General features: G+C 50.4%; 1 protein-coding gene across 7 annotated transcripts in view; it reads left to right on the forward strand.

Moving 5' to 3' along the window:
* Nucleotides 1-340: 340 nt before the first annotated feature.
* ASAP3 (ArfGAP with SH3 domain, ankyrin repeat and PH domain 3) overlaps nt 341-12,873 on the forward strand; it is a 47,072-nt gene continuing 34,539 nt past the window's right edge. For all 7 annotated transcript variants that reach the window (XM_029228608.1, XM_029228612.1, XM_029228609.1 and 4 more), the window contains exon 1: nt 341-562. In XM_029228608.1, coding sequence (XP_029084441.1) covers nt 434-562 — 129 coding nt within the window. In that variant the 5' untranslated portion in view covers nt 341-433. The remainder of the gene's footprint in view (nt 563-12,873) is intronic.

The following is a 12,873-nucleotide window of genomic DNA, read 5'->3' on the forward strand; positions in this document are numbered from 1 at the left end:
AGATGGGAGGCCAGAGGGATGGGTCGATGGGCCGGGGGCGGGGCAGTGAGCCAGGGGCGGAGCTCTCTGGGGATGGGAGGCCAGAGGGCTGGGCCGAGGAGCCGGGCGAGGGGCCAGGGGTGGGACTCTCAGGACTGGGAGGCCCGCGAGGGCCGGGGAACGGGCGGTCCAGGCTAAGGTGGGGAGCGAGACTGGAAGGCCGTGGGCGGGGCCGAGAAGCGGGTGGAGTGGGAAAGGTCTGGGCTCCTAGGACGAGAGGGGACGCGGCTGTGAAGAGCAAAGGCGGTCGGGGGCGGGGCGGCGCGGAGGGGGCGGGGCGGCGCGGAGGCCAGGACGGCGCCCGCGGCGGGCTGGGAGGCCGGACCAGAGCACTGCGGCGAGCGACCCCCGGGCCCCACTCCGGCAGCCCCGGCGCCCCGACCACGCGCCCGCCATGCCCGAGCAGCTCAGCGTCGCAGAGTTCCTGGCCGTCACTGCAGAGGACCTCAGCTCCCCGGCCGGGGCTGCCGCCTTCGCCGCCAAGATGCCCCGGTGCCGCGGGGCAGCACTGGCGCGGGAGGAGGTGAGGGGGCCGAGGCGGGAGGGGTCTGGGGTCTCGGCAGGGCTTCGCCTTGACCTTCACAGGCGTGACCGGAACTGCGATGGCCCTCCTTACCGCGCCCCAGAAACCTTCCCCCTCCCTAGAGCTGTGAGAACAGAGTGCATCTCAAACATCTGCGTCTTCACCGTCGAGTGTTTGGGGGAGGGCCCGAGGGACCATTTGGGGGTCCTCGAGGTCACCTCGACGACAGACTTCACAGGTCGAGCGACATACCCCCAGTGCTCTTCGTGACCTGCCGCGCCGTCGCTTATGGGTTTGTTCAGCGCCTCACTGAATCTGTTTGGGTTTTCATCTTTGGAGCCCCACAAGTTCGTCCCCCAAGTCACTCCGCTTCTGCGAAGCAGACCTTCCAGCCTCAGTCCTGAACTTAACTTCTCCCTGTGAGCAGTGAGGCGCCCTCCCCCAGACTGCTGGTTCTGAGATTTGGCCGGTGTTTGTGGAATGAATGCGAATGAGAAGGCGCCAGGAGCCGGGGTTCACCTTGGCCAGGCTGTTCACAAGTTTACAGTCTCCTTCCCCTCCCCTCTCCTCTTTGTCTTTTCCAGAAATGCATCCCAGGCCTTTTCTCTGGCCCTTGCAGGCTGCCCCACCCCGTTCCCCTGCTCATTGGAGTTAGTTCCTTTTCTTCACACCCGCTGCACTTTCCCCGGCCTCCTCTGCAGGAATATTCTAGGGCAGACACCCTGAGGCTTTGGGCCAAAGGAGAATAATGTGTTTTTGCAGCTCCCTTTCAGAAGATGCCCTGAATTGGGGTGGCATTTTGGACCTCAACAGCAGCTCTCACCTTCCATCCTTCGCCATAAGAATATTGAGCACCTACTGTGTGGTAGATACAAAGATTTATAGTTCATAATACCCTGGGCCAATGTCTTGGGAAATCTCTTCTTCTCCTCCTCTCCGCAGCAGTCTGAACCCCCATCCCACAGTCTGTGTGTATCACTTGGTAAGGGTGATAGAGGACTGTGGAAAGATCACCCACTTTGGGGAAGGCAGACCTGTGTTCAAATTTTGGCTCTGCAGTTTGCCAGCCGTGTGAGCTTGGGCACGTGACCTGATCTGTTTGTGCCCCACTTTTGGCATCTATAAAATGGGGATAATGTTTACCTCACAGGACTGTGGTGTTACATGAGGCCATGTATGTAAGGCATGCATTTTGATTAGTGGAATGATTATGGGGTTAATTGACAGACCTCTTTAGATAGGGACTGGGTCTCTTTTGTCCTCATTTCTCTCACAGAGCCTAGCCTAGTGCTTTGCATATAGTGGGGGTCATGTTTTAATTAAAATAAGAAGCTTTGGCTTCCTTCCTTGGGCAGAACCAGTAGCTTACAGTCCACCGCCTATGAATGTAGATTGTATTTTACTGGAGGCTCACAGGGAAACTGCCTCAGAGCCTCATCCTGAGGAGAGAGAGCTTCCTGAGGTTTGTCTTCATCTTGTGACCTGGAAGAGGTCAGTACGATCAGCATCCTTAGGGCTTTCACAGTTCACACTCTTCTCTGGGTTGTTCATTAAAATGTTAGAGCAGGATCAGGAGAAAGGGCTGTACTATGAACCCTTCTCCAGGGACAGAAATGCCCATTTATGCCCGTGCATCTGGCCTTGCCTGGCTTCGTGTGTGTAAGCACTTGTGCGTGCCTGGGGGAGAGAGCCCTTAGGATGGATCTGGAGGCCACAGCAGACTCCCGTCAGGGCTCAGCTTTACCCCAGGTGAGGCCAGACAAAACCCAGTCTCCTTTGCCTTTGGGACTTTAGTTTGGTGCGCGCAAAGGTTCATTTTTGCAATAGAAAGGTTTCTGACACCCAAATACAGTTTTTCTCTTCAGCATTTCAGTGCCTCAAAAGTTAGAATCTGACCTTTGGATTGGACTTTCCTGAGGTTTCCTGTTTGGCTTTGCATTTGTGTTTATATTTACATGTAGTTTGATGCTGTCATTACCCCGATCTCAGTTCTGGGCATGACTAACCCCCAGGCTTGAAGCTCCATTTGGCAGAATCAAAATTTGACTGATTCTCAAAGCAAGTGTTCCAGTCCCAACTGGTTTCCTGGGAGTAACTAGGGACTCTGTCCTGGGACTTGAAGTCTTTTTTTGCAGTCCTGCTAGGAAGGACCCTGGGCAGGTTACAGGAAGCTAGAATGTCAGTGCTGAGGGACCCTTTAAGATAGAGATCACCTAGGAACTCTCTCATTTAAGATGGGAAAACTGATGTCCAGAGAGTGCTACAGACTTATCTAAGCTCCCACAGCTGGGTAGTGGAAGAACTGGCATTTCTACCCAAATGTTCTAACCCCTGGTCCTATTCTCTTTCCTTCTAAAGTCCCAATGTAATTTCTCTGAACCTTAGTTATTTCACCCTTAAAATTTCACCCTATTTTACCTTCCTTGCTTACCTCTCTGGGTTGTTAAATGTTTTTTGTTTTTAATTAAAAGCTGCTCAAATGTGAGGGAGTATTAAGACAGATGATCATTCTGTCAACCGTCGTCTTCCTGTCCTGAGCCCCTTTACATCCATCATCTCATTGATATTCACAATAACACAGGTGAAAATGAGCCCAGGGAAGTTAAGGCAATTGCATTGTGCCACATAGTGTCTTTGTCTGACTTTAAGGCCTGTGCTATGTCAGTTCTCCATGCCATTTCTCTGCTAGGCACCAAGGACATAAAGATGCTGCTCAGCTTTGCTGGCTGGTTGGGGAGATGTAGCCTGTCTTAGCGAGATAAGTGGAACCCCAGGAGCCTGTCCAGGGTATACAGAGAAGGTATGGTTAGTGCTATAAGAGGCCAGTGGAGCGAGGGAGAGAGAGAGCAGTGAGGACTGGTGCAGTCAGGGAGAGCTTCCTGGAGGAGGTGACACTTCCAGATAGGTCTTGAAGGATGCAAGAACTCCATTAAGTGGAGAGGACAAGTGAGTGAATTTGGAGACAGATGGGAAGAAAGCATATTCAGGAACCAAGTAAGCCACTGTGACAGTGCTGAGAATTCATGCTATATCATGTGTCTCAAACTACTAGTGAACTTAAATCTCCCAGTGGGTCTTGGATGAAGCAGTCCACCACAAACAGGGGATCTTCAAAGGCTTGTGTTTTATATATATTTTTTGAGATTTAATGAAGTTTTAATTGAACAAAAGACATACTGATTTTTAATTAAAAATTTAAAATACATAACAGAAAAGACTAAAGTCACCTCTGACCATGTCTCACGATTCCTGTACTCTCCCCAGAGGTAACTGCTATGGAAATGTGCATGCTTCCCAATGTCTGTCCTCAGAGAAAATGTATTATCAATAAAGGGGTGGTGGTTAAGAGGAATGTTTGCCTAAGTCGGTATCATGTTTTAGAATGCATAGTTTTAAGTTTCATTGGAGTCAGATTTATCTTTTCCTTTGTGACTTTAGTGTTTTTGAATCTTATTTTAGAAAGGATTTCATTCTTAATTCTTAATATTCTTGTGAATTTTCCATTCTGCTTCATCATGTGTTGATGTTTGTTTTACCAAAATAATAACATTTTTATTTTGCAAAAAATAATAAAAATTATGTAATCTTAGAGATTTTTTTTTTTCTGCAAGAAACAGAAACCCTCTAAAGCTTATGTTGAAGGGAAATTTGTTTTAAGGATCTAGAGGTGCCTCATGGGACTGAAGAACAGTAGTTCAAAGTAGACCTCACCCGGGCCTCACCAGGGCCTCATTTGAATCTGGGAAATCATCAGGAACAAAGGCAGCTGCTTCCTCATTCCCACTGTCTCTTGCCTCTTGTTTCTTTCTGCACAGCTAAACAGTGCTTTTGCTCACTTGTCATCACACAGGCCCCAAAGGGTATCACACAGTCTTCTGGGGAAGTCAGGCATCTTCAGCCCCCACATTCACGTGACCTCACTGGTCCAGCATCTAAAGGCAACCAAGCCAGTCTTGCGTCCAAGTTCCTGGCAGAGAGGTTGATGGCCCAGCCCAGCTTCTGGATTGGTTCCAGAAGCTGGGTCCCCACCCCGGGTTTCATCAGCAGAGGTCATGGAGGGATCGACTCAGGCAGGGAAACATGGCCACAGAGACCTACGTTGTGGGAGGGGACACGTCTTGGAGAAAAGGAGCAGGGCCTGGAAAGTCCCCACCCGCACCCCCATGTGTCCATGGCCATTTCTCTTCATTTGGCACAATCTAGGCTCCAGGGAGAGGCACTGTGTTCATCCTGTTTTGTGCCTCTGGTTATTCAGGTGTAAAGGAACCCCAGTTTGGAAAGCTCAGATGTAGTGGAATTAAAAAGATGGATTGGAGAGCTCAGGGCGTACAGCATGACTTGGAGGGCCTTGAATGTCATTTAGGCATTTGGGCTTTTTGCTGGACAGTGGAAACCAGTGTAGACCATGTTATCTAAGGAATGGATGAGGCCAGCCCTGCCGAGGGACACAGTGGCCAGCATCATGCATGGGAACTGCTCCATGCCAGGCCCTGTATTAGGCACTGGGTAGACACATTGCTTGTTAAAGAGACGCAGTCCCTGCTCTACTGAGCTTACAGTCTTCTGGGGAAGACAGGCAGTAAACAGGTAAACAAACAAGTTAGCAATTGCACGTGTAATAAATGTCATGAAGGCTCATTCTCCCTGTCCAGGCCTGTCTTGAGGTTTGGTCCTGGGTCCTCATCTCTTGGCATGCTAGCCTCTCTCCCCAGGCAATCTCATCCACACCCATGGGTTCAGTCCTCTTCCATCTTCAGGTGACTCACACATTTGTACCTTTAGCCCAGACCCTCATGTCCAACTGCTCACTCAGCTGTTTCATTTGGACATCTCAATGTGTCCAAAGCCACATTCATGACTTCCCCCCCAGGCTGGCCATCCTGGTGTTCCCTTCTCAGAGAGTGGTCCCTCCCTCTCTTCTGGTAAGCAAGCCAGAAACTCCACATGCACCCTTCCTCACCAAGGCTCATCAGTGTTACCTTCTAAACATCTCTGCCGTCCATCTACTTCTCTACATCGCTACCCTAGTCCACATCACCGTCACCTCTCCCCTGGAACACTGCACTGGCCTCCTAACTTGTCTTTCCACATTTACTCTATAGCTCAGTTCTCCCTAATAGCACCGTGTGTCTCTCTCCTTTGCAGCACACATCCTAGATAAATTTTACATTTATTTGCATAATTACTTTATTAAAATCTGATTTCTCACTATATTTTGACTTCCATGAGAAAATAACCTATCTCACCATTTTATCCCTAGTATTTACCACAGCACCATAGTAGGAGCTCGGAAAATATCAATGGGAGTAACAAATAAAGAAAAGAAGAAACCTGAAAAGGAGCATTAATAGAGAATAATGGTGTGAGGGTGCTCCAGTTGGAGGGCACATCTTAGGCAAAGGCCCTGAGTCAGTAAAGAACCTAAAGTATTTGTGACACTGAAAGGAGGCCAGAGGAGCAGAAGCATAGCGATGGCAAATGGAAGAGTGACAACAGATGAGTTTGGGAAGGTAGGCTGGAGCCAGATCATATTCAAGCTTGTAGGCCCTGGTGGCAAGTTTGGATTTTATTTATTTTGCAGGCCAGCAACATGATCCAATTTATATTTTAGGACAGTCATATCAGCTGCTGTGTGGAGACGAGATTGGAGGGGGCAGGAGAGGACCCAAGGAGGCTGTCGGCAGTCGTCCATGGAAGAGACGATGGTGCTGTGGGTAGGGCCGTGGTTGGTGGAGAAGTGGATAGATTCTAGAAGTATTTTATAAGTAGTAGCATCAAGATTTGTTGATGGAGTGCATGTGGGGAGTGGTCGAGAATGGTTCCCAAATTCCTAATGGAAGAATGCCATTGCCCCTTCCTAGGAAGGGAAAATCTGGGAGAGGAACAGGTTTGGAGGAGAGTCAAGAATTCTGTTTTTACATCTTACAGGTCTTTGAGACATACAAGTGGAGAAGTCAAGAAGACATTTAGATATATGAGTTTGGAGGTCAAAGGAGTGGGTGGACTGGAGATACACATTTGAGAGTTGTCAGCATTGAGATAGTGGGTTTCAAACTCGGATCTGTGTAAGAATCACCTGGCATCATTCCCAGAGAGTCCAATTCAGTAGCTGTTTCTTACTTAGGCTTCTTATTGCAAGTAACAGAAACCAACCTGAGCCGATTTAGACAGAAGAGGAGTTCACTGAAAGGGAATATTCAGTAGTTCACAGGATTTCTGGGAAGCTAGAGAACTGGGGCGAGGCAGCAGGGGGGATCTCAGCCAAAATCACTCCACTGAGCCAGTCTGGCGAGGACACTGCTGCCTCGCACTAAATGCCACAGCATATACCACCACCGTCCCCTGGGGACTGGGCACCTTCACAGCTGTTGCCATCAGTATAGGAATGATCTTCCACTCTCTCTGCTCCTGATTCAAAGTCTGTAGTGAGTGCCTCTGATTGGCCAAGGCTAGCTCATACTTACCTGTACCCTAGCTGCAAAGGAGCCTGGAAAAGCATGAATTTGATCTCGTCAGCTTTTGTAGGAGGCAAGCTCTGCTGAGACTTGCACAGCAAGTAGTTTCCCAGATGTAGGAGAGAGGTTCAGATACCAGTCTGGCAAAAATGACAAATGTCTGGGACTTCCATGGTGGCACAGTGGTTAAGAACCTGCCTGTCAATGCAGGGGACACGGGTTCAAGCCCTGGTCCGGGAAGATCCCACATGCCGCGGAGCAACTAAGCCCGTGCAACACAACTACTGAGCCTGCGCTCTAGAGCCTGCAAGCCACAACTACTGAGCCCGTGTGCCACAACTACTGAAGCCCACGCGCCTAGAGCCTGTGCTCCGCAACAAGAGAAGCCACCACAATGAGAAGCCCACACACCGCAACGAAGAGTAGCCCCTACTCACCGCAACTAGAGAAAAGCCCACGTTCAACAACGAAGACCCAATGCAGCCAAAGATAAATAATTTATAATTAATTATAAATTAATTGTTATTTAATTAATAATAATTAATTAATTTTTAAAAACAACAAATGTCCTTGGCAGGTTCACCAGCCTGCAGGAGGGTGTCCGGGAATCTGCATCTTAACCAGCACCCCCAAGAGTTGCTCATGCAGGTGGTCCATGAACCACATAATGCGTATAGTGCATTAGCTGGTTTTAAAGAAGTGGGAGTGGATAAAATCACCCGAGGAAAGGAATGAAGAGGACCTGGGCCCAAGCTCTGGGGAGCTCAGGATCGAGAGATTAGGATGGGAAGAGTAGTTAATGAAGGAGACTGAGAAGGAACTGCCAATGAGGAAGGAAGGAAATCAAGAGAGGACCGTGCCTCAGAAGCCAGGGGAGGAATGTTTTGATGAGGGAGCCATGCTCAGCTTTTTTTTTTTTTGCAGTACACGGGCCTCTCACTGTTGTGGCCTCTCCCGTTGCGGAGCACAGGCTCCGGACGCGCAGGCTCAGCGGCCATGGCTCACCGGGCCCAGCCACTCCGCGGCATGTGGGATCTCCCCGGATCGGGGCACGAACCTGTGTCCCCTGCATCGGCAGGCGGACTCTCAACCACTGTGACACCAGGGAAGCCCCACGCTCAGCTTTGTCGGATGCTGCCTAGATGTCCAGAGGTCACATAAGAAAATGACAGAGACACGACCCCTGACGTCGGCAACACCGAGGTCCTTGATGACCTTGAGAACTGATTTAGGGAAAAAAACAAACCAGAGTTAGTGCTATTTTCCCTTCCACACTGGCCTGGACTGGATTTGAGGAGGAGGCAGGTAAGAATTATTCCTGAGAAGGGAAGTAGAGACATGGGATGGTGGCCAGGGACCTGGGCCAAGAGGGTTTTCCAGGCCAGACTTAGAACCCAGCTCCATCTGAGCCCAACCTCTTCCCACTCCAGGCTGCCTCTGCACAAGGACACAGGGTCCTCCTGGAGTGTCAGCCTCAAGCCCAGTCTCACAAAGTTTCCTCACCTCCCCAAATGGCCGTCTTTGAGCCCGACTTCCTTGCCTGGTATTCAGCTGTTTCTGGCCACCGAGGTGGCATATTTGTGGACAGAAACTGGAGCTTTAGGCCAGAGCAGAAGGAAAATGCTTTCCTCAAAAGCAATTCATCTTTGCTAGAAAGTCCCTTTGATGGGCCCAGAGTACATGAAGGCAGTGAAGCCCACGGAGGCACAATGAGATCTCCAGAGTCTGGGGCAGGGCCCTGGGCCCCCTTTGTCCTGGGAACTTTGTGAGTGGGCATCACTGGGGTCAGAGAGTGGGCCTCACTGTGCAGGGTACAGGAGTCTGAGCTGGGAACAGCTGCTAAAGGTTTTCTAACTGGGCTGGGTTTTGACCTTGACCGAGCTTTTAAGAACTTCAGGTGCTGTTGGCTCCATGCAGACCTACAAATCAGAATCTCCCAGGGGTGAGGCCTGGGCAAGGGAACAGTTAGAAGGTTCCCAGGCAACTCTGATGAGTATTCAGAGGGAAAACTATTGTGGTGAGCTATTGCATGCCCCCTTAAGGTTAGTTATTCATTAAACACTATTTATTGAACACCTGCTGTGTATGAAGGCGAGATGGTGGGTTCTGAGGGGATGGAGATGACAGGACAAGGTCCCCATCTGGGAAGAAAGACTCGTGCCCATGAAAAGATGATTGACAGCCCACAGCATAGAGGGGGGTGGCTGAGATCTGTGGAGACTGTCCCATAAGTGAAGTCAGGCAGACCTGGGTTTGAATTCCTATTGGTTGTGTGACCTCGGGCACATGACTTGAATTTTCTGAACCTCGGTTTCCCCATCTGCAAATCAGGGTGGTAATCACTATTTTATGAGGTGGTTTGAGGGGATTACATGTAAAGCACCTAGCATCTACCTGGCGCATAACAGATACTTCATTTTTTTAATTCCCTTTTACTAAAAACACAAGTACACCTGCATATAGGATGGTTAAATAGATTAGGAACCACAGAGAAAAGGGGAAGATAATTGCAACAGGGATGAGGTAATTACTGTGAGTAAACACTAAAATTGTGCAGTCCTGGCACCAGAGCAAAAAGAGAAATCTGTGTACCTTGTGGGTGTCCGGGAATGAATAGCTGAGCCTAGATCTGGACAAGGCAGGTTCTCCCCTCTGCTCTGCCCTTTGCTCTCTCCTCTCTCCCATCCATTCATTTCTTCATCAAACATTCGTTGAGAGCCTACCCCATTCTCAGTCCTGGCTACACATTACAATCCCCTGGGTTGCTTTTAGGTAGATTTTTTTTTAAATAGAGATAAAATTCATATTACATAAAATGTACCACTTTAACCATTTTAAAGTGTACAGTTCGGCAGTCTTTATTCACAGTATTGTGCAATGATTACCACTAATACTAGAACATTTCCATCAGCCCAAAAAGAAATACTGTGCTCATTAGAAGTCACTCCCGGGCTTCCCTGGTGGCGCAGTGGTTGAGAGTCCGCCTGCCGATGCAGGGGACACGGGTTCGTGCCCCGGTCCGGGAGGATCCCCCATGCCGCGGAGCGGCGGGGCCCGTGAGCCATGGCCGCTGAGCCTGCGCGTCTGGAGCCTGTGCTCCGCAACGGGAGAGGCCACAACAGTGAGAGGCCCGCGTACTGCAAAAAAAAAAGAAAGAAAGAAAAAAAAGAAGTCACTCCCCACTGTCACTCCTCCAGCCTCTGGCAACTTTCAGTCTCTATGGATTTGCCTATACTGGACATTTCATGTCAGTGGAATCCTACAATATGTGGACTTGTGTGTCTGGCTTCTTTCAGTTAGCATAATGTTTTCAAGTTTCTTCCATATCGTCTGGATTGCTTTTAAAGCAATAAAAATAGGAATAGCAAACACACTAGGCAGTGTTGTAGGCATTTCCCATATACATTTTAACTCATGTAATCCCCATCAAAGGCACAGAGAGATGAAATAACCCAGTAAACAGGATTGCCAAAGAACATGCAGGATGTGCATGCAAAGTATGGGACACGCTTATACTAAAAATTATTCATTGATTATCTGAAATTCAAATATAACTGCATGTCCTGTATTTATTTTTGATAAATTGGGCAACTCTGCTAGCAGTAAGTGGCAGAGCCAGGATTTGGGCCTGGGCAGTTCAAAGCACACTCGAGTGCCTTACCCTCACTCCTCTTCTTCCTCCCCAGGGACTCTGACTTAACAGGTCTGAAGTGAGGCTCTGGAACCCTTATTTTTTTAAGCACCCCAGGTGATTCCCCTGGCTGCCTGGGGATGTGTCGCAGGGCCTGGGAATACAGAGATGTCTGCTGGGCAGGATGGCTATCATGCAGCCCTCCCTGTATACCTGGCACTGGGCTAGGTACTTAAATGCCCGATCACATTCAGTCTCATGAGATAAGTGCTATTATTATCCCATTTGACAGATGCGAAAATGGAGGCTCAGAGAAACTAAGTCACTTGCCGCAGGTCACACAACTAAGAGTATTAGAAGTAGAATTTGGACCACAGAACAGTGTGATGTCCTGAATTCTTAACCCCTGCTGCCTTTTCTGTGTTCCCACAGGGCCTTGCTAGTATCTATTCATTCATTTACTCACTCATTCATTCCACAAACATTTACTGCTACTCATGTGCCAGGCCCTGTGCTGGGTGCTGTGGCTATAAAGGCAAATGAGCCAATCCTTGCCCTTTTAGCATTTTCAGCGCCATAGAGAGTCAGACGTGGTAAATAAGGGCCACGAATGCTCTGATAGAAGGCTGTAGTGGGCACAGGGTGGCATAAAGTCAGTTTTGTTGTGATGGGGAGGGGGTGCCCTGTAAGCTGAGAAGGGAAAGGTGGAGTGTCTACTAGGCAGAATGGGAAAAAGGCTTTCTGGGCAGAGGTCTAGCAGCTGGAAACAGCGTGGCACATTGAGGAAACTGCAGAGTTGGGGAGGACTGGGGTTTAAGGCAGCGGTCCCCAACCTGTTTGGCACCAGGGACCGGTTTTGTGGAAGACAGTTTTTCCATGGACGGGGGGATGGTTCAGGCAGTAATGCGAGCGACGGGGAGCGACAGGGAGCCGCACCTCCTGCTGTGCGGCCCGGTTCCTAACAGGCCGAGGACCGGTACCGGTCTGCGGCCCAGGGAGTTGGGGACCCCTGGTTTAAGAGATTCATGATGACTATCGAGTTGGGGCAGGGAGGGATTCATCCAGGCCAACAAGGAAACCCAGAGGATGGGTGGCGTGGGGCCCTCTGCTGCTGTGTCCAGGAGGGCAGGCTAGTTCTCCCCAGGGTTGGGTGGAATTCAGGGCTTGGGGCCAGGGGTCAGATGGGAATCTTCACCGATCCTACTGCAGAGTTCTTGGTCTCTTAGCTCATCACCGCCGAGCAGCCTCCCGAGGAAAATCCCAGCCAGGAAACTTGGGGTTTGTGGAGGCCTCAGCACACGCAGAGGGTGCGGCTCCCTTCCTGCAGCCCCTCTTGCTCCCAGCTTCCCACCATGCTGCGAGGGGCAGCTGCTGAGGCTGAGCTGGCAGGGCTGGCCGGGTTCCCGGGCTGGGGAGACGGCTTCAGGGGCCCAACTGAAGGGGCGCACAGCCCGCCACAGGCTCCAGCAGCACAGGAAGGAAAACAGCGAGAGACTGAGGGATCCTGAAATAATAAATGTCAGAGCTGGCAGGAGCCTTCCACGTCACCGCCCAACCCCTCGTTCCAGACAGGGAGTCGGCCCAGGGAGGGAAGGAGACTGCTCAAGGTCACACCAGGGGCCAGGGCCGACCCGGGGTGGCCCCAGGTCCTGCTGCAGGCCTTGCAGTGTAGCTCCTCCTGACTGTCCCAGCCTGGACTCTTGGGGGCTGGGGCTGGGGGCTTATCCAGATGAAAACCCTTTGGAGACTTTTGCTCCTGCTGGTGGCTGAGGTTGGGGCAGTCTTGCAGGATATGATTAACCCCGCCTCTGAGTCCCGGAGCTTTGACCTGGAAGGGTCATGTCTGTCAGCTCTGAATTGTATAGGTGGGGAAACGGAGGCTCAGACGGAGGAAGGAACTTGCTCAGAGGGATACAGAGGGCCTAATGGCAGAGGCGAGCCTAAAATTCAGTGCCTCCCCTCCCTTCCCCCAAAGTGTTTCTGCATTGCTTCTGAAGATGCCTGACTTCCACCGTTAGAAAAAATGTGACCTAATTTAATCTTCACAGTGATCCTTACAGAGATAAGTGGGGCTCAGAGAGGTGTGATAGTGAGAGAAGGCTCTGGAGGCAGAGGGCTCTACACTTCTAGAGCTACTGACATGCCCCTGAGCCGGTTGCCTCGCCTCCCCCAGCCTCGGTTTTCTCATCTGTAAAATGGGGAAGATATTAACTACCTCACAGGAA

The sequence above is a fragment of the Monodon monoceros genome, unplaced genomic scaffold (genome assembly GCF_005190385.1).
Source record: "Monodon monoceros isolate NGI ecotype Baffin Bay Population unplaced genomic scaffold, NGI_Narwhal_1 Super_Scaffold_18, whole genome shotgun sequence".
NCBI lineage: Eukaryota > Metazoa > Chordata > Mammalia > Artiodactyla > Monodontidae > Monodon > Monodon monoceros.